This window comes from Polypterus senegalus, chromosome 15, assembly GCF_016835505.1.
Source record: "Polypterus senegalus isolate Bchr_013 chromosome 15, ASM1683550v1, whole genome shotgun sequence".
NCBI lineage: Eukaryota > Metazoa > Chordata > Cladistia > Polypteriformes > Polypteridae > Polypterus > Polypterus senegalus.
Window position 1 is genome coordinate 76,533,987 of NC_053168.1, and position 27,065 is coordinate 76,561,051.

Below are 27,065 nucleotides of genomic sequence, written 5' to 3' on the forward strand. Positions count from 1 at the left end.
TATATTTCCCCTTTGAACATATTTGTGTTATCTTGAAATTATTCAGATTCCGCAGACAGATTTTACTAGTAAATTTAGAAGAGCACACTGTATATTTTGTCATAGTAATTGATGTTTAGAGCATTCAAATGATCCATGAACACTGCCTCATTTTTGCAGCTGCTGCAATTCTTGGTGTGTTGCTATGGTCTGTGAAAGTCATCATTTTATATAAATGTAATTTGTTGTGTACTGTACATATTTGTAGAAACATGCATGGAGTGCAGGGTAGATGCTTGTAGGAACAATGGTACATGGAACATGATGTAAGAATTTTATATTAAGATACGTCAGCAGAGTAAGTGGATACTTTCACCAATTGTAAAAGATAGAGTATATGTATAATATGTTAGTTTTGAAATGTGTCTATTTCTGAAAAGTATCAAATAGAGAGTAAATCCTAAAGAAAGCTGGAAGTCTGCCAATGGATGAAAGAATTATATTTTATTTACATAAAAAACTATTCCACTCCTTGCTTACTTGGTGAAGAAGCTGAAGAGACTATAGATTTATTTTGTTTCTCTATGGGGTTCTTTTATCTGTACTTATTGATCATAAACATCAAAGGAAGCTAAGTGCATATTTTCATTCTGTTTAACTTTCTTTTATCTGTCAAGGGGGGAATTGATGTTTTAAAAAGCATTTACTTGTATCACTCTGCTGCATATAGTCTTCCAGTGCTATTACAACATCAGGTGCCTTTTGGTCTCAAATGGTGCTTCTCTCTTGTTAGCATCATCTTCTGGGAGATACCGAAAGATGAACGTGTTGCTTTTACATATCTGCCTTGTACATGTCTAGTGAAATTCCAATGTAAAACGCCTTTCACTCTTGCCCCAAAACATCCCTTCCAAGTAAAAATGTACTCACACCCTCGGTTCAGATCTAAGAAACTGGCAAAAGGAATTGTGTGAGAGACTAAAAAATGTTTCTTGCATGGTGCTTGAAAACAAGGTGTTGACCTTTTCTTTTGGATTATCTATCATTTCCTGTAACCATGTAAGTCCAGCCTTTTAGGTGATAACTGCCGTATGCTGGCTGGTGCTGCCTTCTACTCCAAAAGTCATTTATAGGAATTCATTAATGATTTATTTGGTTCTAGCCATCTCTCAGGTTTACAGTTAACATTTCTAACACAGCTCTGCCATTCCTGGACATCGGCCTTTCTATCACCTTTCCAGGATGTAAAATCTCACTCTGTTTCAGGCCAAGTGACTCACATTGTTACCTTCTCTACAGCTCATTTTAATGCCTGGCACAGTAAAAATTTTCTACATCTGTCGCAGTTCCTTAGAGTCTGCCGCCTCTATAAAGATGAAGTGATCTTCTTTAATGATAATCATAATAATCATAATAATACATTTTATTTCTATAGCACCTTTCTCATAAAGAAACGGCAGGTATATGTAACAATGGATAAAGATGTTTCCTGAATAGGTCATTAAAACAGATACTGTAGATACAGGATATATAAAGGCATTAAACAGAATAAAAGACAATAAACCAGAGTAAAATACTAAATTCAGTACTAAAAGAAATAGCAATATTACGTAGCAAATAACATCATTTGTGATATTGCACACATGCAAATTATACTGAGCATCTGGTCAGAGAGGAAGAATGTCAGGTTAAGTTAAAAGCCCTTCTGAACAGATGAGTTTTAAGTTGTTTATAAAGGAATAAATGGGGTCAGCTGCTCTAATTAATTTAGGGAGGTCATTCCAAAGTCTGGGCGCTATACAGCTGAAGGCCCAGTCAACAATTGAGTGCATGTTAGTGTCGGGCACAACAAGATTGCCAGAATCAGAGGACCTAAGTGGGAGAAAAGGAGAATAGTGATGGAGGAGGTCTCTGATGTAGTCCAGTGCAAATAGAATTGAGTATCATCTGCATAAAAAAAGATAACCCAGACCATACCTACGAATGATATGGCAAGATGAAGCATACAGACACAGAAGAGCAAAGGGCTGAGGATATAGGCCTGAGGATACCCTTGTGTGACTGGCACTGAGCTGGATCTGCTGTTGCGAAGACTAACAAACTCTTGTACATAGGTCAGATAGGACTTAAACCACTGGATGGCAGTGATACCCAGCATGTTCTCCATTCTGGACAGCAGAATGTTATGTCTCACAAAATTTGATATTGATATTTTTGCAGTTTCAGATTTATTACATCTACAGACACACATACTGTATTCTTTATGTCTGATACTATCAACCATATTAGTGTTTCTGTCAGCAACTTAGTGAAATATTTGTATATATATATATATATATATATTTATAGTATATAGCACGAATAGGAGACCGCGGACGGACCTTAAACCGCTTCGGAAGACGTTCGCCGGCAGGGAGTGGCGGGTACTAACCTTTCTCCTTTGATTTCTTCCAGGAAAAAAGACGCTCCGCCATCATAAGCCCTCCCGCAGTACGCTTACTTCCGCCCTTCCTCCGCCATCTTTCCTGACGTCATCAGTCCCATCCTCCCTCACGGTTCCTTCCCAGCATACCTCCACTTCCGGCTCCACCCTTATAAAATGGCCGCCAACGCCTAGAATGGCGTCGCGCGTATGAACATATTTGTGTTTATATTTTGACCAGAGTTTTTTCGTTAATTGTGGATTGTCTACAATATAAGGGGCCGGATAACCGCAAACCTTTATGCTGCTTGTTGTTGTCTCTTACAATATATTATAAAAATAATACATATAATACAAATATATATATGTATACAGTACTCGTTTTCATTTTTTTGTGCTACTTTCATCTAAACTTATCAAATAATGAAAGCTTATTTACTGTACATGCTGGTAATCACAAAAGCAGTCGGTCGAAATTTTAAAATTCAGCTTACTTATCCTTATAGTCTAAATGGAGTGACTACCTTCAAATAACACAGTAGTCCAAAGGTGTCATTTTAATTTTTATTCTTGTGAATTCAAATTACAATTTAAATGCACTGTTGCCTTGACTCTGATGCAATCAAAGACCAAATTCTTGTACATTCTCTTCATATTGTGGATCACAGAAAGAGTGTTGGAGCCAAAACTATCATGAAAACGCAGGGAGTCACAGTTATTAAAAAAGCTTTATTAATAAACTATATTTCAAATGAATTATATCTATATTGTAAAAATAATGTATAGAGGTTCTAGTATATTAACACAACAACATAATATTACATAAATCCAAATCTGTATGACCTTGCCCTCCAATCAAGTTTGGGAGAAATAGACTGTACTGCATACAGTCCAAAAAAAAAACAGTTGAAATTGAATTGGCATTCACAAGTGCCACTTGCTTTCTCCTGCCAGGCTACATAGATGTCCACATGAGTTCTTGGCATAAGTATCATGTGCAGTCTACACCAGTAATCATTATAACAGATGGCCCACACTTAACAGTGAGTGTGTGATAGTGGCATTAGCATTATTGCAGTATTATATATATTTGTACATTTGTAATTCTTCATAACATTCTTTACAGTGAAGAGGATCATCTATACGTAATATAATGCTCTAGATTCTGACTGTTCAGCTCCATGAAAAGCCTGCATTCTGCACAAGTTTTTATTTCAACCAGTTTCTGCATTTCGTCGGACTACTGCCTCATTTAAAAATGCTGTTATTTTCCACTTACTTCCTTAAATTATTACTATCCAGAATGTCACAATATGTTTTATTCTATTTTTATTTACAGTTGTCACACACGTGCGAGTAGGAGGCAGCTAAAGGGCTCAAGTAATTGTAATAAAACATCCGACCGGGGGGCGGCGGAGTGCGCTGACTGTCTTTCTCAGTTCCCTACAGACCTTTCCCGGGAAATCCTGCAAGGTTCTGGCACCTCTGAAGACGTCACTTCCGATGCCGGCCCCTTTGATGACGGCACTTCCGAAGCCGGCACCTTTGATGACGTCACTTCCGAAGTCGGCCCCTTTGATGACGTCACTTCTGGTTCCGGTCCCTTTGATGACATCAGTTCCTCTCAAGACCTTTAAAGCCTCCATCTTAGGCTACTATAGCAGTTCTGTTTTGGACTCTGTGAGATCCACATCGATTCTTTGATAAAGGAAACCCTTTTGCAGCTGGGAAAAACAATGTACGGGTGGCTGCCCCAAACCTTTATAATGTCTTGGACTCATTTTTATGACAGTGGCGTAGTCGTCAGGATACAGTCCGAGAAGAAACCGGGACTCGGACATGTAATGAACCAGGTAGGAAAGTACCGGGGCCGAGTTTCTGGGGGGGGAGTGCGTTTGGGGGTCAGGAAGGACTCAGTATTGGCTCCGCTTCTCAAATACAACCCTGGGCCTATAACTTACCAAATGGAGAATGTGAAGGGGACATACAGGCGTAGGCTGGTTTCTGGAGATGAAACAAAAAGGGCTTATTATGTTCTCTCGGAGGAGAGAGCTGAGCTGCCCATTGGGACTGAGGTCCCAGAAAAATATGGGCTATCCCCAGTCCAGCAGGTAAAAATAATAAAAAACTGGACACTTGATCCAGAGAGATCAGTCCAAAGGCAGACTATGGCCCTCTGGAAGCAGGTGGCTGTGTGGCTAAGGCCATTTGAATTAACCACCTGCCAAATAGTACAACAGGTAGCCTGTCTTCTCTTTTTAAAAGTCCTACTTAAAAACTTTGCCCAGCCGCACTGGGGTGAATTCCATTCTATGGAAGAGCTTATAAAGCTCTTGAAAATGCCCAAGCCAGTCTTAAACTCTGGGAGAGCAGAACGGCCCTCTAGTGGATTTCCTAGAGATCATGTCCTACTGAATGAGTCTCTTACACATACATCGGAGCCTGTTTCTGAGTTCCCGGGCCTCCGGGCGTGCAACCTACCCTGGAGCAAGGCAGGATGTAGGTGGAAGGGGGGAGATAGTTTGTGTGCTCTTACCAACCCCCTGACGTGTTCAAATACAGGATTTGTAGTCATTAATAGTTATAAACTCCTTGCCCTGTTTGATTCCGGCAGCAACAATTCCATTGTTGGTTGCCAATATGTTTTACCGCGACAGAGAATTAAAAAAAACACCAGTATTAAATGTATTCACGGAGACCTCCAGATGTACAACACAGCCCTGTGTTTCATGAGTCAGGGAGGAACGCTAAAAAAACATCCCATGGCGATCCACCCTAATCCTCCCTTCTTAGCGATTCTAGGACGGGACTGGCCAGAAAATAAATGCGGTAAACTATTGATTACTCCTGATAAAAAACTTAGGCCTCATTGTAGATGGGGAAAACTCGTCTCAAGCTGTCTCCATGCCGTGTACACAGCCAGCGGAGAGAGATACGGAAGCCCATGAGGAGGACGGGGAGATTCCTGGTCCATCGCAGGCGAATACGTCATCCACCTGCGCCTCGACAAGTCGGGAGGAATCCCCTCCCCTTGAGGTCAGACCGGACCCTCTCTCTCTCTCTCTTTACTTTCAGTTTAAATAAACACTGGCTTCTTTTAAAAGGGAGCAGTGGAACGATGAATCCCTAAAATTTGCAAAAAATGCAGCAGTCCTGGTCAATTGCCAACGCACACATCAGCCCATGCCACAAGGACTTCACTTTGTAATAGAAAATGATCTATTATATCGGGTCGCGGAACATGGGGCGGAGGTTCGGAAACTGTTGTTAATTCCACTACCTTACCAGCGGCAGGTTTGTGAATTAGCTCACGCCCACCTCCTTGGAGGCCATTTAGGCTCCAAAAAAACTTTAGAGCGGATTAAGCTCAGATTTTATTGGCTGGGAATTAATGAGGCGGTTCGCCGTTTTTGTATTTCTTGTCCAGAATGTCAATTGCACCAAATTCCTAAGAAGGACCGTGCTCCTCTCATTCCCCTTCCCTTAATTGATGTCCCCTTTGAACGAATCGGGGTCGATATTGTAGGACCCTTGGAGCCCTCAGTCTGAGGACATAAATATGTATTAGTCCTCGTGGATTATGCGACACGATATTCAGAAGCTGTTCCCTTGCGCTCAGCTACATCTAAAGCAATCGCACGGGAACTAGTAGGAGTATTTGCGCGTGTTGGTATTCCTAAAGAAGTCCTAACGGACCAAGGAACACCTTTTACCTCGGAGACGTTCAGGGAAACGGCCAAGTTACTGAAAATAAAGCACTTAAAGACTGCGGTGTATCATCCTTAAACCGACGGTCTAGTGGAGAGGTTTAATCAGACTCTCAAGCAGAAGCTTCGCAAGGTGGTCAGCGGGGAAGGGAGGAATTGGGATCAACTCCTCCCCCTCGTTCTCTTTGCCTATCGGGAAGTCCCACAAGCCTCTACAGGGTTCTCTCCTTTTGAATTAATATACGGACGACAACCCCGAGGTATATTGGATATTTTGAAAGAAGATTGGGAAGGAGAGGCTCTTCCCTGTACAAATATTTTGGAATATATCACACAGTTACGTGATAGATTTGAGAAAATTCGACCTATTTTAAAAAGTCATATGGAAGAGGCACAAGCAGCACAGGCCCGTTATTACGATTGTGGCACGACATTCTAAAAATTCCAGCCGGGGGATCGTGTCATGGTATTAATTCCCACCTCTCATTCTAAATTACTCGCCCATTGGCAAGGCCCTTATGAAATTAAGGAGAGAAAAGGGTTGGTCGGCTATTTGGTGAAACAACCCAATCGTAGAACCAACTGAGCAGGTTTATCATGTGAACTTGCTGAAGCCGTGGAAGGAGAGGGAGCCAGATCCCTCCTCCGCTCAGCCCTGCTCATTCTTTGCTCACATAGACACCCTTAATTTCGGGGAGGAATTAACCTATAGACAAAGACGGGAGCTGGAATCAGCCATCCTGTCTGTCTCAGAGGTGGTGAGTGAAAAATCCAGAAGAACCTCTCTGATTGCGCACGACATAGTGACTGAACTAGGGGTTATAGTCCGAGAGCGCCCCTATAGACTTCCTGAGGCAAAGAAAGCAGAAGTGGAGCTGGAAATCAAGCGGATGCTGGAACTAGGAGTGATTGAGGAAAGTTTTAGTCCCTGGTCCAGCCCAATTGTCTTGGTTAGTAAGTTTGACGGCAGTTGGAGGTTTTGCAATGACTTCCGTCGGCTCAACCTGGTCTCCCTTTTTGATGCTGTTATTTTCCACTTACTTCCTTAAATTATTACTATCCAGAATGTCACAATATGTTTTATTCTATTTTTATTTACAGTTGTCACACACGTGCGAGTAGGAGGCAGCTAAAGGGCTCAAGTAATTGTAATAAAACATCCGACCGGGGGGCGGCGGAGTGCGCTGACTGTCTTTCTCAGTTCCCTACAGACCTTTCCCGGGAAATCCTGCAAGGTTCCGGCACCTCTGAAAACGTCACTTCCGATGCCGGCCCCTTTGATGACGTCACTTCCGAAGCCGGCACCTTTGATGACGTCACTTCCGAAGTCGGCCCCTTTGATGACGTCACTTCTGGTTCCGGTCCCTTTGATGACATCAGTTCCTCTCAAGACCTTTAACACTAGAATTACCAGAGCCTACGAAAAAACTCGTAATTCCGTCCCACCTTAAACTGCTTCTTAAATCCCTTTACACCTCTCCGCCAGCGCCCTTTGTCTTCTAAATGTGCTGATAAAGAGAAGCCGGCTATTCCATCCCCCCACCAATTTAGAACGTGCACGAACTTCTCTCAGCTCAGGCCTTGATTGAGTATCTGGGAGTGAAGTGGAGTTTTAGAGTGGAAATAATAGATCGTTGTTTGGAACACACGCATTTCATGTCTGTTCCGTTTCTACAGTAATCTGTGTCAACACATTGTTAAAACAGAAACTTTTTTATATTCTAGTAGTAGATGACAAAATGTAGGCATAAACTATATAATGTATGAAGCCTGAAGTCCAAATAGCAAAGAAACATTTTCACAAGAATAACACAATTGCACTTTTATTCAAACATATAACTGCAGAAACAAAAATCCGCCTTAACATGCGACATTGACACCAGTTTACTGTAACTGACTCTGTGGCTCAATAGACTCAGTCCCCGCTTAGAAACCAAGGGGTCGCGGGTTCGATCCTGCGCCCCTCCATTTTGAGAAGTAAACTGCTCTTGTCTTACTGTTTTAGAATAAAAGCATACTTTTGATTTCAGTCTGTAACAGCCGGTGCAGTTTATGATCCTTGTAAAGGTTAGCTTTTTTTTTATTCACTTTTCACTCTCTCAGTCGCGTTCAGAATCGATCCATACAACCCCATCTGACACGGCTGTTTTCACTAAAACGCGCTATAGCTCTGCAGTGTACCCGCGATGCATACTAACGCACAATCACCCCGGTTCTGACACACAAACGCTGGCGAAGCTGCCTTCTTCGTATCTCACCGTCACTTGCTTTTCGTTTTATTGAGTGTTCCTGCCAGTCCCGCATGTTGCTGTATGCTTTTTCTTTTGTACTACAGGACATGCAGAGGAAAGAATGGTAAAGACCAGTAACCGGCGCTATATGCAATCATCAGACACTCCCCATCTGCCCGTGTCGTTTCAAGCACAGGAACATATATTGGTGTAAAAGTATAACAAAAGTGCACTTTTTCCATGCACTTTTCCTGTCCTGTAAGAAGCAGTGTACACACTTCTCTCTATCCAGCATACAGCAACATGCGGACACTGGCAGGAACACTCAATAAAACTGAATAAAAAGAAAATCAAGTGACGGTGAGATACGAAGAATGCAGCTTCGCCAGCGTCTGTGTTTTAGAACCGGGTGGGGGGCCGTTAGTATGCATCGTGGTACAACGCAGAGCTACAGTATAGCGCGTCTGTATTCTGTTTCTTTTGTACTTTCGAGGGCACGCAGAGGAGAGAATAGTAAAGAGCAGTAAGTTCGGCGCTATATGCAATCATCAGACACTCCCCATCTGCCCGTGTCGTTTCAAGCACAGGAACATATATTAGTGTAAAAGTATAACAAAAGTGCACTTTTATTCAAGTGCACTTTTTCCATCGCCTTTTCCTGTAAGAAGCAGTGTACACACTTCTCTCTATGCTGTGGTTTCTATTACACACCTGAAAGAAAGAGACAATATATGTGAAAATATAATCGCACTAATGCAATATTATTTGAAAACGAACAGCGTCAGATCGGGTGTGAATTTATGCAGGAACTGGAAATTCTCTGACGGGACCTTCTCCCAGGGAAGAAAGTACAGTGTCAGGTGCTCATTCAGTGTAATAGAAACCATAGCACAGAGAGGTGTGTACACTGCAACAAGTACACGTGTCGTAAATGTAGGAAGGACGGTCCTTGGGTGTGTAGGAACTGTTAATATTTGAATGTGATGATTTCATATAGCACGGAATGAAAATCTGCACTTCTTAGCATTGCACCATGCAAGCTGTCGTATCAATCGCCTACTGTAACTTGCTTTCTTTTTCTTCGGTTATACAGGTAGTTTTGAATAAAAGTGCACTTGTTTTGTTTTGAGAAATGAAGTGTCTGCATGCACTTTTCGTGGCATTACACGTGTATTTTTTGAGCATGCCCGTTTGAGCAGTATAAAAAGTATTGAAAAGTATAACAAAACAGATGGGGAGTGTCTGATGATTGCATATAGCGCCGAAGTTACTGGTCTTTACCATTCTTTCCTCTGCATGTCCTGTAGTACAAAAGAAAAAGCATACAGCAACATGCGGGGACTGGCAGGAACACTCAATAAAACGAAAAGCAAGTGACGGTGAGATACGAAGAAGGCAGCTTCGCCAGCGTTTGTATGTCAAAACCGGGGGGGTATGGGGGGCGGTTGGTGATTGTGCGTTAGTATGCATCGTGGTACACTGCAAAGCTATAGCGCGTCTTTAGTGAAAACAGCCGTGTCAGATGGGGTTGTATGGATTGATTCTGAACGCGACTAAGAGAATGAAAAGTGAATAAAAAAAAAAGCTAGCCTTTACAAGGATCATAAACTGCACCAGCTGTTACAGACTGAAATCAAAAGTATGCTTTTACTTTAAAACAGTAAGACTAAGAGCAGTTTACTTCTCAAAACAGAGGAACGCAGGAACGAACCCGCGACCCCTTGATTCCCAAGCGGGGCCTGAGTCTATTGAGCCACGGAGTCAGTTACAGTAAACTGGTGTCAATGTCGCATGTTAAGGCGGCTTTTTGTTTCTGGAGTTATATGTTTGAATAAAAGTGCAATTGTGTTATTCTTGTGAAAATGTTTCTTTGCTATTTGGACTTCAGGCTTCATACATTATATAGTTTATGCCTACATTTTGTCATCTACTACTAGAATATAAAAAAGTTTCTGTTTTAACAATGTGTTGACACAGATTACTGTAGAAACTGAACAGACATGAAATGCGTGTGTTCCAAACAACGATCTATTATTTCCACTCTAAAACTCCACTTCACTCCCAGATACTCAATCAAGGCCTGAGCTGAGAGAAGTTCGTGCACGTTCTAAATTGGTGGGGGGATGGAATAGCCGGCTTCTCTTTATCAGCACATTTAGAAGACAAAGGACGCTGGCGGAGAGGTGTAAAGGGATTTAAGAAGCAGTTTAAGGTGGGACGGAATTACGAGTTTTTTCGTAGGCTCTGGTAATTCTAGTGTTAAAGCCTCCATCTTAGGCTACTATAGCAGTTCTGTTTTGGACTCTGTGAGATGCACATTGATTATTTGATAAAGGAAACCCTTTTGCAGCTAGGAAAAACAATATACGGGTGGCTGCCCCAAACCTTTATAATGTCTTGGACTCGTTTTTATGACACTGTATATTTTAAAAAATAATAATGTTAATAAAAATAATAATAAATCTTGGAATTTTTCTGTCTGTCCGATGGTTACTTTCTATATTCATTCATCAGTGATGCACCTCAGAAAGCTACCAAGAAGTTAAACAGTTAGGTAGTAGATTGCTTGCGGACTTTTCAAATACATACTGTAAAATTTAAAGTCATTGTTGAAGAGGGACCCACAACCTGTCACCGGCACCATCTATTTGAAAATATGTGGGGCGTTAGAAATACCAGTCAGCATAGAGCTACACCAATACTGTGTTATTAACAGCATCCATGTTCAGATATCCTTAGGGATTTATAAGTTCTTGTGCTTGTATGAAGGACCGGGAATTGATCCACCCAAACACCCCTTCAAGTCATTATACTGTACTGCTATCACCAGTTGAGAGCTGTTTCAAAAAAACAAAATAGTGCACCTCTCATAGCCATTTATTTACTAAGAGAGCAGTTGGGCTTCAGGTCTAGGAATGGCTCTGATCATGGGAACGTTTCAAAATAACTATATGAATTTTGTTTTTTTGTTGAAACTGACTGGGTTGTACATATCAGACCTCCTTATTTTAAATGAAATGTGACTGTGTAGCAGTGCTACAACTTAAGGAACTCCATTTCCCAGCTGCCTCGAGAGTATTGCCCTGATTAGATGTCTGCAATGGGCACAGGGGCTACTGGGGACAAGAAGGGCTGGTGGGAACTTTAAAAGGGATCCGGGAAAACGGAATAAGGAGCACCGTTGTTTGTTTGTCAGAACTGTCGCCATTTTGTCTGGGTGAATATTATGTGGTAGTCTTGCATTACTGTTGTGTTGGATTCAAGTTTTGTCTCGTATCTGTCTGTATCTTCTTCGTTGGAGGGAGCGCTCCCACGTATCTCATCCCGAAACACTTCAGAAATGGTAGGACAAACTTTATATTCACTTCTACAGTTCATAGCAAGCTTCATCAGCATTCATTACATCAGGCTGATTCATGGACATTGTCGTAGGTTTTAATTGTTGTGTGTTGTATTTGTTGTCACTGAAGGGAAAGGGGAAACTTATCTGATTATTTCTTGTTTAAATTTACTTTCTTTTTAATACATTAATCATTCATTTATTTGATTTATTGGATGTTGTGTCTCTCTCTGTGAGCGGGTGTGGGTCGGGCCAAGGCTGGGTGCATACCTGCAATCCAAGCTAAAAAATAAATAAATCAGCATTCCCTTCGATGGTGTGAATCTGAGTGGCACCAAACAACTACAACTGTTTACTTTATAAACTTTATATAATTATTTTACACTAGGCAGTTCAAGAGAGGAGATTAGTGTAAGTCAGAGAACACAAAAGATAGCCTCTGGAAAGTAAAAGTGGCACTTTCTGAATAAGAGGGACATTTGCAAGTTTTTTTCTCCTGGTAACTTGCATGCCATTTAAAAAAAGGCATTCATTAACAAAAAACAGAAAAATGTGTTAATTTGTACACAATTTCATTCTTTTTTTTTTTGATGAAGCTTAAAAATGAATTATTTTAAAGTAACTCAGTAATAGTGTGTCTAAATTTGCATTTTCATGGTAATACTTTGAGCCAAATGTGGTGGTAGTCATAAAGTTTCAAGACTGCACTTGAAAATTGGCTGAAGTAAAGTGAATCACACCCTCCACAGAGTTCAGGATCAGCAGTGTATGCAGGAAAAAAAACTGACGGTTTAGTTTACAGTTGAACACTCAAAATGCATTTTACTAATGGGAACCACTCACTTCAGTTAGTCTCAAGTATACAGGATCACCTATCATTACCAAATTTAAAGTTACTGAAATGAAATTAAGAAACATTAGTTTGTTTTTACCACATATGAGTTTAAGATTATATTCACACATACCAATGACATGTACTTTTGGTTAACTGGATATTCTAAATTGGCTCTTTATGAGTGTGGATAGTGTGATTCGGCCCTTCAGTGGACAGTTCCCCTACCCAGCACTGCTTTCTGCCTTATGTTCTCTGCTGCCAGAATACATCCTGGCCTAACTACAACCCTAAATTCAGTTAGGCAGGATGGAGAATGGTGTGTTATTAGTAACAATATGCAAAACAAACAAAAATGATTAAGTCTAGTGGTTCACTTCACAACTGTCTTCTCTGTAGGCTTTTATTTGTGGTACTTGGAGTTCTTGAAGTGCATTCACTAAGATTTTCTTGTAAAGGAGAACCAAGGTATCACTGATCGCTCAGATTTGCAATTCTACCGGGCATGGACATGATTGCCATTCTATATAAGTATGACTCCTGCATGGCCAGCAGTGATAATCCTAGCCTTCTGATGACTTCATATTGACAAAAACTACATTGAACAAATACATGTTAAACCCCAGTCCTTGCAGAAGAAAAAAATTGAATTACTTAAGGCTGACCTTCTAATTACATTTTTCAGTTGTACTGTCCAGTCACTTGATAAAAAAAAAAGATCTTTTACGTTTAAATAGCACTTTTTAATATGAAATCATATGAATCTTCAGTTAATCAGTAAATGAAATACATCAGTCATGGAATCGTAAAGCCACAGTGGAATTAAAGTAGATGGCACAGCTGAGAAGCGCTTAGCACTATTCTTAAAAAGTGACAGGAAACTGGATTAAAACCCAAACATGGAGACAGTCTGTGAAGAGTTTTCTCTTTCTTCTTATGTCTGTATATCTGCTTGTTTTTTTTTTATTTTGGAATATTGCAGTTTTCTTCCCACAACCAAAACAGGCATATGTAAGATTTTTTATATGTTACTTACCACGTGTACTTTGTATTGGTGGGTGAGAAAAAATTTAATCTCATGTTTTCATACAGAAAGGAGAGAAAAAACCTTTATGACATAATAGTGTCATATGATATCACATAAGTGATAGTGTTATGACAATAGTGACCAATTCTGAACAACTGAAAATAATATGAAAAATGTCAACGGAAAGAAGAAAAAAAATTATGTCACTTATTTCACATAATCCTCGTGTCAGTTATCCAGTTGTAATTTCAAAACATGCAAAATGCATGTTTTTTTTGCTAAAATGTCATTAAATAGTTACTTCTGGAATACACAGCACACACATCTTAAGCAGGAATCCTAAAGGGAGTCACTTTTTGAAGACAGGACTCTTAACCAGCAAATGACTTAGAGAAAGAGAGAGGCAGGTCTTCAATTCAAAAAGTAATTCCCATTAGCCTTTAGTTTCCTGTTCATGACAATAGTGACCAGTGCTGAACAACTGAAAATAATGTTAAAAATGTCAATGGAAAGAAGAAAAAAAATCATGTCACTTATTTCACATAATCCTAGTGTCAGTTATCCAGTTGTATGTTCAAAACATGCAAAATAAGCTTTTAGCTCAACAAATTCACAAGCAAGAGGTGCACAACGCAATCTCGGTAATCACCAACACGAACGAAGATAAAATCGTCGAACACAAAAATATAATGCACACTTTCAGACACTACTATAAATCCCTATATACTACTGAGTTTAAAGAAGACAATACACAATCTAATGCGTTTCTGGATACATTACAGATACCACAAATAGACGCTTTTAGTGCGGTGTGAACGATAGGGGGCGCCCTCGCTCCCTTGAACCCCTGTCCACGACTCCAGACACCAGGTAAAAGTCCTCAAGTTGACTTTATTTTCTTGCCACAGTGCACAAAGCACACTCTCCTCCACAATACTCATAAATTACAATAAACCACAATAATAAACAAATAAACCAATCCTCCAGCTCCCAGACGCGTTGCCCTCCTACCACCCAGCTCAGCTCGTTGTCTGGGAGTTCCCACAGTCCTTTTATAATCCCTGACGCGGAAGTGTTTCTGCCCAATAGTCCACAAGTCCTTTTCCCTTCCGGGTCAGGGTAAATAGTCCCTTTCTTCAACCCGGAAGTCCGTCGCTCTTCCTGTGACGAACCTCCGGGTCACAGGGCACGAAAAAGCCCTCGGTCCTCCCTGCAGCTCCCTCCTGTGGCCCCCACGGCATCCAGCAGGGCTTTGCATAAAAACTCCAATGTCCATGATGCCCTGCTGGTCTTCTGGGGACCTCCTCGCTGCAAGGAGGGCTCCACCTGGCGGCTTGGGGATATTGGCCGGGATAAATGGCCGGCCATCCATTACAGCGGATAAACCTCTGGCGTTATCAGAATTACTAGATGCTATAAAGTCACTCCAAGGTGGAAAAGCAGCAGGCCCTGACGGCTACCCTGCAGAGTTTTACAAGAAATTCTCCGCTCAGCTAGCTCCCCTCCTATTAGCAACATTTACAGAAGCCAGAGATAACCAATCTCTTCCACAAACCTTTCGCCAAGCACTAATCACTGTTTTCCAAAACAAAATAAGGACTTATTACAATGTGCATCATACAGACCAATTTCACTTCTGAATAACGACGTTAAAATACTCTCTAAAATCATAGCTAGAAGGATGGAGAAAGTGCTCCCCTCGGTAATATCACAAGACCAAACTGGATTTATTAGGGGCCGACACTTATCTTCAAATCTTCGACGCCTGTTTAATGTAATATACTCACCAACTAAATCAAACACCCCAGAAATATTATTATCATTGGATGCAGAAAAAACATTCGACATGGAAATACCTTTTTACTACATTGGAGAAGTTTGGGTTTGGCCCGAACATTTGTGCATGGATTAAATTACTGTATACTAACCCAGAAGCTTCAGTTTGCATCAATAACATTTGCTCAGACTACTTTAAACTAGAACGTGGCACTAGACAAGGATGCCCTTGTCACCGCTGCTGTTTGCAATTGCCATTGAACCACTGGCAATACATTGTCGAAATACTGATCAGATAAAGGGGATTAGCAGAGAAGGACTGGAACAGAAAATCTCATTATATGCAGATGACATGGTACTGTATATATCGGACCCAGAAAATTCTGTGCCTGCAGTCTTAGCAGCACTCACAGAATTTCAAAAGATCTCTGGTCTCAGAATTAATCTGAATAAAAGTGTACTCTTTCCAGTGAATTCTCAAGCATATAATATTAGATTAGATACCCTACCTTTTATCATTGCAGAACAGTTTAAATACCTAGGGGTAAACATCACAAGTAAACATAAAGCTCTATATCAACAAAATTTCACCGTCTGCATGGAAAAAATTAAACAAGACTTGCATAGATGGTCAACCCTTCATCTCACACTAGCTGGAAGAATTAACACTGTTAAGATGAATATTCTTCCTAAGCTCCTTTTTTTATTTCAAAACATCCAATATACATTAATAAATCATTCTTTAAGCAATTAGATTCAACAATAACCTCATTTATTTGGAATTCAAAACATCCACACATCAAAGAGCGACCCTACAAAGACAAAAGGCAGAAGGCGGCATGGCTCTACCTAACTTCCAGTTTTATTACTGGGCAGCAAATATACAGGCGATAAGAACCTGGACACAAATAGAAGAACATACACAGGCTTGGACCGCAATAGAAGTAAAATCCTGCAGTACTTCTTTGTATTCCTTGCTCTGTGCTCCAATAAACACACGTTATCGGCAATACACTAATAACCCAATTGTGCTCCACTCACTTAGAATCTGGAACCAATGTAGAAAGCATTTTAAGACGGAGAAGCTTCTATCTGTGGCACCTCTGCAAGAGAACCACCTCTTTCAACCTTCACAAACATATGCAGTTTTAATATCTGGAAAAATTTGGAATTAACTTGCTTAGAGATCTTTATATAGACAACGTCTTTGCATCCTATGAACAATTACATTCCAAATTTAACATTCCAGCTACACATTTCTTTCACTATCTTCAAATCAGGAACTTTGTTAAACAGAACCTTCCAGATTTTCCTCATCTTGCACCCTCATCCATGCTGGAAAAAATATTGCTCAATCTCAAGGACTTAGACTCCATCTCTACAATATATAAAATCATTTTACAATCCCTCCCTTTCAAAGATCCAAGAGGACACTGGGAAAAAGATCTCTCAATTAATATATCAGAAAAGGAGTGGAAAGTAGCAATGCAGAGAATTCACTCGAGCTCCATATGCAAAGCATACAATTATACAACTCAAAATTATATATTGAGCACATCTGTCTCGACTAAAACTCTCCAAAATGTTTCCAGGGCATGATCCAACGTTGCAACCAAGTCCCAGCCTCACTAGGTCACATGTTCTGGGCCTGCACCAAATTAACATTATTCTGGACAAAAATTTTTAATTACCTCTCAGACAGCCTTGGACTCACAATCCCTCCTAACCCATTAACAGCTGTGTTTGGGGTTCTTCCAGAGGGCTTAAAGTGGAGAAGGACAAACAAATTGTGATTGCATTCACTACACTTTGGCACGCAGACTTATTCTGATAAACTGGAAGAACCCAAACTCTCCTCTTTTAAGTCAGTGGGAAACCGATGTGTTATATTATTTGAAATTGGAAAAAATCAAATACTCAGTTAGAGGATCCGTGCAGACTTTTTTCAAAACGTGGCAGGATCTGATCAGTAATATTTTAAAATAAGTTCATAAAGCACAGAGAATTTATTAATTTAGGTATGTTTACAAGCCTTAAATTTTACGCCGTTTGGCTTGCTCTCTCTCTCAGGGTGGGGATCGATCTGTTCTTAACTCAATTTTTCTTTTTGTAAAAACTTGATTGCTTTGTATGGATTGCAATAAAATTAATAAAAAAAAAATATTCAAAATGCATTTTTTTTTGCTAAAATGTCATTAAATAGTTACTTCTGGAATACACAGCACACACATCTTAAGCAGGAATCCTAAAGGGAGTCACTTTTTGAAGACAGGACTCTTGACCAGCAAATGACTTAGAGAAAGAGAGAGGCAGGTCTTCAATTCAAAAAGTAATTCCCATTAGCCTTTAGTTTCCTGTTCATGATGTGTGCATTTTTGAAGTGAAGCATAATAAATTAGGTTTAATGAAAAACAATCATTTTGAAACACAGCCGTCATTTTAGGTTTGGTCCCTTATTATGCCTTTTCTAGCGGTTTGGCTACATATATTTGTGTTAGTTGTATGCTGGAGGGTTTTTCCTGTTGTTGTGGTTCAAACATCTGGAAAATGACTGTCACCCTGCCTCATGTCAATGATTTCTCAGTTTTCTCCTTTTTTTATTTCATAAGCAAAAATTTGACTGAAACAATATACAGATACCACACAGATTTAATAAATGCAGTTCTAATTATAGCTGAGATGACTCAACCACTTTAATGTCATTTCAGATCTAGCTTATTTTATAATTATTCGGTAGTAAATGCTGCTTAGATATTATTAAAATGAATTCAACCTGGATGGTTTTAAAATAAGCAACGCTTTAATGTGGCAGTAACCTGCAATTATGTTTACAATGGAACATGACTTAAAATGTAAATTAAAACTCAGACTGAATAAAATAAAAAATAATGAAAAAGCATGCATGCTGGGGAGGACAGAAAAAAATTTCAAAACTCCAGAGAAGCTGGAAAAATAAAACAGAATCTGTAAGGGATCAAGTCTAAACGTCTTAAAGCAGCTACTGGGGTATACCCTTTCATTCAAACATTACAGGAACATCTGAGGTTTTTCATTTGAGTAGGCCTGTCAAATGAGTCTTACCATCAAAAATGAGGCACACCCCAAAGCAGGCTTTACAAAACTTTTAGACAACTTATAATCCTTTTTACAATTTAATACAAATACTGTATATACTTATATGAAGCTATAACAATGAATTATTAAACATAAAGATAAGGATTGAATGTAAATAAAGGGTTAACTAAATGTTGCTTAAAGCTTAAGCATGTGAGGTTTTTTCCTCTTCTTAGAGGAGCCACCAAAGTAATTATCAAGATTAAAATGAGGTAAGTGAGTAATGAACACCCTTTTAGAAAGTGAGGATAAACTCACTCTATGGACTGAGGTATTTGTGCACACTCTGTGCAAATAAAGATATGTTCTTGCTTCTCCTCTTGGCTCGACGACTGCCAAGGACTGTTCTAAGGAAGAAAATAAAATAGGTTGAATGGGTTTTATCACCATAACACCAATGAATGAAAATGCAGGCAGACGCATGTTTATTATTACGTAGCTCCTTACATTTACTCATTTGACAATTGCTATTTTGATGGTTCTCGATTGACTGTGGAATAATGAAAAAATGAAGACAAAAATGTCTGCTGTTGGCTGTAGGGTGCATCTTGAATAGAATAATGGAAATGTAAAAAATGTATTAAGCACTATATCATTTTTTATGTTTTACAGTATTATGCACCACCAAATACTTTGTATATTTCAAATGGAATGATTTTGTTTTCAGAATATTTGGATTTTATTAAGTATAAAAAATCATAAAAGAAATTCTCATTCATTCTAACTATAAGCAACTTATTGTCCGAAGCTCCCTAAATGAACTGACAGCAAATGGCACATCTCCCTGCCTACAGAAAAGATGTAAAACGTGTGCCCACATCTACAATACAGACCGTATAGTTATACCACACTGCCGACTGGATTATTTTCCTGCAGATCATCCAATGTTGTCTACCTAATTCTCTGCATGAAATGTCCTGACACTGCACTCTATGTGGGAGAAACTGGACAAACACTCCGCCAGAGAATGAATTTGCACAGATTCCACATTAAATATGGCAACACAGATGTTCCTGTAGCAGCCCACTTCAACAGCCATGGACACTGTGAGAGGGACTTTAAAGTCACAGTGCTTATGGGCAACTTCAAAACGCAGCAAGAGAGAAAAGAATGGGAAGTTAAGCTCATGTTCAAATTTAATACATTACAGCATGGCTTAAATAGAGACAAGAGTTTTATAGCCGGGTATGAGGACTGTTTGCATCTCTCAGACTGACACAGATAACCTATCTACAGACCCATATTGTTCTGAAAAACTCATCACAGACTTCAAAGGACTTTGTTGGACAATTATCTTATCCAAAAATCTCTTGACCATAAATTGTTCTTCTCTCTCTTGTTAAATTAATCTTAGCCTGAGTGAACCTATTCATTTTTTACATTTAAGATTTTTCCTTTAAACATTTACCATTGTTGTTTCTTGTCCTAGTGTGTGGATATAAACACAGGAAACTTCAGTTTCTGTATTACATCTTGCCTGAAGAAGGGGCCTGAGTTGCCTCGAAAGCTTGCATATTGTAATCTTTTTAGTTAGCCAATAAAAGGTGTCATTTTGCTTGGCTCTTCTCTACATTCATAATGGCTAACATGGTACAACACCCTAGTACTACATTCTAACTATAAGTAATCTAATTGTGATCTAAAGTGTCTAATCACAGGTTTTTAACCACTTGTTCTTTATCCAATAAAAATGATGCTTAAATTACCTTAATTTAAAAAAATATATAGAATTCTCTTAATATTAAGACAGCCTAAAAAATTTTCAGAAGGAAATATACTGTAGGCTTAGGTTTTGTGTCCACCATGATATAACATGATGATATGAGAAAGCATCACCTGTGTTTTTGTCTGCAGGGAAATAGGATATATAGTAAAATAATTTAAAAATATGAAGAATAAAGCCTAATACTTTTCCACTTCCTAATTTGAATTAGATTGTAGGGGCTTCTCAAGCACAGTGTGGTGAGTAATACTGTTCCTTTAATAAGATTTAATAAACATAAACTTATACAGTTAGGGTAAACCATTTTTAACAGTGATTTTATTTAAATTTGTATAGTGTGTACAGGGTCATGGTGATCTGTTTAGTTTCGTGAGACCAGATGTGACTCTTAATGAGAATACACGTTTGGGAACAGCGGCAAAATGCTGTACTGCAAAGGCCACAACCACAGGGTTTCTTCCTAAAATGTCCGCCTCCAATCTCTCCAGTCCGTGCATTTTAAACCGCTGCTGGGGTTTTAGGGAAAGAGCAAAAGAAACTGAACAAAAGACTTGATACTGAGAGAAAATAAAAAGTTGAAATTGCTGTCATTCAATCATCTGAATCATTATCTGAAGTTTATTAATTAATTTGCACATTGGAATGAGCGCTGCGACAATGGAGAAAGATACACACACACGCATATTTTGCAGTTAATATTTTCGTGTATATAAATGCCAATTCTTTCAAGCTTACTTTGACTCCTACACTTTTGTCATAACACTGAACAGAGAGCACACACCGCACCTGTGACAACATATTTTTTATGTTTACCACTCGTCCATTAATGCTATCAAATGTAATGTATAATCTGATGCTACAGAAAGGTTTTTCCCTTGCATCATATTGTTTATTTTTAAAACATGCAATGTGCCCTCTGTGCACACAACACACATTAACATGCCTAGTACAGTTTTTTAGAATTCTTTTCGACTGTAGATGGTTCATTGTAAACAAAAGCTTTCACTCTGTTGGACCAGGTTAATGAGAGCACATCTGATCTTTGCAGTTCAAAATCACCACCCCTACTTTGTGTACCGCCTTTATGAGGAGTTCAGTTGGTTTAGAAATGTGACACTCAGTGAGCCGTCTAATTGTTCCCACCCAGTTTTAAGCAAAATTCACTCATGGTTGTCTGCAGATGTAATATTATATGCCTGGCTTTAGCAAGATCATGATCTGTCTTATTTGCTCTTACTGAACTGTGTGACAAACAAATGTGTTTGTTCAGGAAGGTGACATATTTTTTATTCCTGGATGGCTTAACTTATTTTTTAGGCAGACAAGTAATGAGGTGATCTGTAGTTCTTTAGGGACCTTTAAACATCCATCCATCCATTATCCAACCCGCTATATCCTAACTACAGGGTCACGGGGGTCTGCTGGAGCCAATCCCAGCCAACACAGGGCGCAAGGCAGGAAACAAACCCCAGACAGGGTGCCAGCCCACCACGCCTTCAAACATTGACTCAATATTATTTTTTACAGTATTAGGTGAATAGGATTGATGAGCTTTGCTCTTTGTTCTTGTCAAAACTGTTCTATGTTCCAATATAAATACTGTAGAAGAAGGGACTGAAAAAATCAATTGCGCTGTAAACAGAAGAGTTCCAGGTATTCTACTGTACTTATATTTTCCTCAGTCTCTATTGTTATAATCTTTATTCTCAGAAGGAATCAGTATTCACCAAACAAACTTCAGACTAGTAGTGAATTTGACTCGCGTTCTTAATTAAGTTTGTAGCAATAAAGAAGACTACTAGCACATGCAACTGCATTCATACCAACTGTCACAAATATGGCATAATTAGAGAAAATGGCATAAAACATCAATCACATTTGAAAAGCAACAAAATGTAATCAAAGATTTATTAAACATGCTAGGAGCCAAACAAACTGCTGGGCATCCCAATGAAACCATCTGTCATATTTTGTCATAGCTATAATATAAGGACCACGACAAAGTGTAAAGAACCCTTGAATAATGGATAACATATTAATGAATGATCTAACATTAAGACTTAACATCCCATGGCATTAATTCTAAAATCAGATGATGACCTGCTGTGTTTGCAGGGACTTCAAAAGTATGTCTACCATCACCTTCTGTCTTTACAGTCCAAAGAACATGAGTAACTTTTAACAGCCCACACCTGTACCCACTCTTTAGCCTCAAGCGTGGTCTCCAGGGCTTATCCTGCATGTGCCAATGAAGTATTCACTTCATGGGAGAACAACTTATGTAAGCTGACTTAACACCACCAGGGAACAGCAGCACAATCACAGAAAGCCAGGGTCCATGCCCTGATTATTCAAAAATACAATTACAAAATATAGAATGTTTGACAAATTGTGCAGGTGAAGAAATGAAAAATAGAAAAATCTAAAAAAACACATGTAGTTAAGGATTAGAGAACTCCGAAACATTGTCCTAGGTTAGTTAAAATACCCTGTTTAAGTATCCTAGTAAATTATGAACAGAGCTGAAGTGAGTGCTGTATGTTAACCATTCTAAAGCAAGAGCAAAAACATCTGGCAGACAGCGGCACGGTAAAGTTTCTGGAACAGGCTGCTTGTTATTGTAAATGGTTACTTCCACAATGCATATAATCAATCTCTCTCTCTCTTCTGGTTCTTCTTCCCTTTGCTGTTGTTTGTGGCATATATGACAACAACACCCCACCATCCCTGAATTATCTACAAACTGACAATGATACAACAGGAGCTTGCTTTCTAATCCTACATGTGCTCCAAATTCACAGACAGCAAGCAGTGACTTTGTGCTGTCATATCTTTCTTGCAGTAAAAGCAGTTCTCTATAACTTCTAACTCCTTTGTGCCCCCTTAATGGTCATCCAATTATTTTCATAATTCTAATCATTTAAGACAGTCCAATAATATACTTTTCACCGTCATCTATGTTTGTTTTAGGTTTACTTTTTGTTTTAAATCTCGCATATAAAGAAAAAAAATATATTACCTGCTTTGAAGTTTCTGATTTTTACCTACCATGAATATGTAGATTGGGATAAGAACATGGAGAAGGTGGGCTTTCATGTTTTTAGATGTGAGGGGAGGATCCCTTAGGAATCACAGTATTGCCCAGACTAAGTATCATCAAATGAATGCCAAATATCTTAATACAGCGGTGAATCATGGCCAGCATTGATGAAGATGGTTGACTGCTTCGAATACCTAATAGTAGAACTTTGGTTTCAATGGAGATTGTTGGCTACATCAACCAAGACTGGCATTGGGTACCTGAATGTGCTGCCAGGAGGATATGCTCCATCCCCTCCAGTGGTCCTGACATGGACTAAGCAGGTCTGAAAATGTTATAAATGTTATGTTTTGTTGTTATTAAAACTGTGAATTGTTTTTATTAACTAATAACATTCTTACTAAGTTTTAATGACTATAGTATCAGATATGGACAAAATGTTTTTAATGGTGAGTAAGTAAATTGGTTTATAAAATTACACAATGTACAGTACAAATGCCATGTGATTACTATTAGTGCATTAAGTAAGCATCAACCTGTTGAATACAATAAACTCAATTCATAATATAACAATTCTGGAGGATCTTTTGCGTTATGAAAAGAAAAAAGACTCATCTAGTTAAGCTACAGAAAAGATAAAATCTTTTGCCATTTTGTTATTTCACTCATTTCACTCTAATAGAGATTGAAATAAAATTTTACATTTGTTTTCAAGATCAGGTAGGTGAATAAGCAGTAATCCTGCAAGTCGCCTATATCATCTTGAGAAGACCGATCATCAAAATGTCACAAATTTACATGAATAAATGACACTTTTTTCCGGAAAGACCAAGTAACTTTGCATAGGGGTGGATAAGAATTGTTCCATGATGTAAAAATGTTATTATATCTTGCATTGACCTCTAAAATCCTCATAATGTACAGTGTTATTACTAGTTAAGGTCAGCCAGGGTCCTTGTTATTATGCCATTTTATTTACAGTCATAAACATGGCTGCTAATCACCTTATTTTACCTAACTACTTGACAGTATGCTAGATGAATATTGAAGATATTTATTAATTATACATTTAAGTTAGGCACATAATAGCTGCCAGTTGTCACACACGTGTGCATGGGAGGCAGCTAAAGGGCTTGAGTGAAGGCAGTTCTGAGGCATGCCGGGATGTGACAAAGTGCACTGACTCTTTTTCTCCCTTTCCTGTAGACCATTCCCGGGAGATTCCACCTGGCTCTCTTGACGTCACTTCTGGGACCGAGCCAATGGAACTAGACCTTACCGCCTCCGGCCCCTCTGACGTCACGTCCAGGCTCGATCCAATGAATGAAGAACACGTGCCCGATCCTTATGACCTCACTTCCTGTCTTCCCCTTTAAAAACCTGCCCCTTTTCCCTCAGTCTTGTTCTGGACTCAGTTGTATGCACTTCAGTGCTATTTTTCTGATAAAAACGACTTTTGCAGCCCCAAACCTTTATCTGTTCATGTCTCGTTTTTGTGACACAGTGTTTTATAAATAATACTGAATTTTTACTAAAATACACACAAACACAGAAAGTAATTTCCACTGTAAAACAGGCAGTAGACTACAGGGTCACGCTAGATTAGGATTTGAATTCTGTGGTTTCAAGCTAAGCATAATCAGACAAGGGATGATATTTACAGTATCTTGTGTTTACCACCATACTTTATTCACCTCCTTATATTGTAACTATTGTTTCTTTGTCTGTTAACATTTGACAGATATTCTCCGGAAATCTTGACCACTTTCTTCATTCTGTTATACAGAAGAATTAAAGACATCAATGCCATTGCATTTGTCTCCATTACCCTTAGAATAAACCATCATTCAAACATGTGGATATTAATGATAATAAAAGTGCCTCCTTTATCGTTGATTCGGTACTCTTTTTTATTGTCTTATGCACACATTTCACAAATGACCATTAAGCACATAACTGATTATTATTGAATTGTACATTACATTACATAATGCATTTTGAATTTAGAACCTTGTTCTTCAAAATGTGCTTGAGTTTCTATTTATATAAGGCATTATCTTAACAAATAGTAACCACTGTGCTAGCTTAATGATTTTTCACGGCTACATTACTGACATTTTACTTCAACTTGACTATCATACTATCTATCTATCAAATATATAGCCACATTGATTACTTCATGTTTAAAGAATTACAGCATTTTAATCAAAACTTTCTATTAACGAGATTTTTCCCTTATCTGTTCAGAGGCCTGAGAATAACTCTTTAAAAAAGCACATTTTGAGTGAACTTAAAAAAATAAAATAAAACAAAATTCTTTATAACCATACAAAGTTTTTCAACAATACAATAGACATCTGTCTTCTATAAATAGTAACTGATAGGATTTTGATTTCAAATGAACACACACAGTTCCTGCTTTGCTTCCAGAGCAGCGTATCTTAGTCATTTGTTGCTAATTCAATAAAAAATTGTTTGAAAAGCAATACAATATTACAATATTACCGAATATGACAGCTGCATTTTGGTAAAAAGTTTGTGAACCTATATACAGTACATTTTAGGTAATGCAAGCCTTTTTGTGTTTAAATGCACTAAAAGACCAACCCTAGCCATTAGATTTGAGCAAGCTGCTACATTAAAGATTTTCTTCAACTGCATTACACAAGAGCAGAACTGAATTTGTCACCAAGCACATCTGGTGTATATAAAATACTGACTCGTTACACAAAACAAACTGTCAACATAAATTATAAATCTGTAAGTAATGGGATCCACATTAAAAATTTCATAGTGGGTATCAGTTGTTCAGTCTGCAATTTTCATTTTTAAAATGACTTTGATCTAGGATGTAACTATAAAATTATAAAAAAAACTTGAATAGTATTACATTAAAAATAAAATCACTTACTTGAAATAAAAGAAAATCCCAAGAGAAATCAGAAGAGAAGCTATGGATAAAGCATGACCAACAATGGCCATGTAATAGAGTATGTATGCCATCTAAAAAAGTCAAAAAGAAAGAAAATATAAAGTGCTTCATTTAATAATGCAAACTTTGTTTGTGGTAACAATCATATATAGGTTGTATACCTTAGCTGTATTTAATATGTGTTAGTAACCTTATTTAATTTAGTGGCATTATAAGACTGGTCAATGAAGGTTAGAATACTTTATGGTTACCAGAATAGAATGAATGAGTAGCAAACTGTAAAACATTTTTTGCAATAAACTTTCCTTAGTACTCAATTTTATGTACTTTCTTTTCAATATTCACTTCAATAACTACAAATATAGTAGGGCTACAAATCTTGCAACACAAACAAGAAACATGTTATTGAAATATAACAATATTGCAGTATATATAAATATGACACCTGCGGTGGGTTGGCACCCTGCCTGGGATTGGTTCCTGCCTTGTGCCCTGTGTTGGCTGTGATTGGCTCCAGCAGACCCCCGTGACTCTGTGTTCGGATTCAGTGGGTTGGAAAATGGATGGATATAAATATAAAAATCTCATATACACATATATACAGGGTGTTGTTTTCTTTCTTTATACCTTTTAACAAGGAAGAGTTGAAAATGAACCACGGGTTTAAATGCTTTCCACTGTACAATACATTTTATCATTAGAGTCTGGTCCTTTTAAGTATAAAAGTCTTCTTTGAGCTTCATCATCATTAACAATATTTGACTTTCCTTCTATTTATTGGAAGGTTTAAGTGGTTGATACATTCTGTTCATTTTAGCTGCTGATTTAAACATATTGTCTGTTTGTTCTCTTCACCAGCATAAATTTCAACTTTATTATTTCTTACCATATTGTCATATTTTGGTGTCAATTCAGTGACTTTACAAAGTTCGATATTTGTTA

The 27,065-nt window shown here is 38.4% G+C and overlaps 1 protein-coding gene across 5 annotated transcripts in view; it reads right to left on the reverse strand.

The window, feature by feature from the left end:
* Positions 1–27,065, reverse strand: part of calcr (calcitonin receptor) — a 401,799-nt gene that overhangs the window by 100,758 nt on the left and 273,976 nt on the right. For all 5 annotated transcript variants that reach the window (XM_039736983.1, XM_039736984.1, XM_039736981.1 and 2 more), the window contains exon 6: positions 26,103–26,194. In XM_039736983.1, the coding sequence (XP_039592917.1) occupies positions 26,103–26,194 (92 nt within the window). The remainder of the gene's footprint in view (positions 1–26,102; positions 26,195–27,065) is intronic.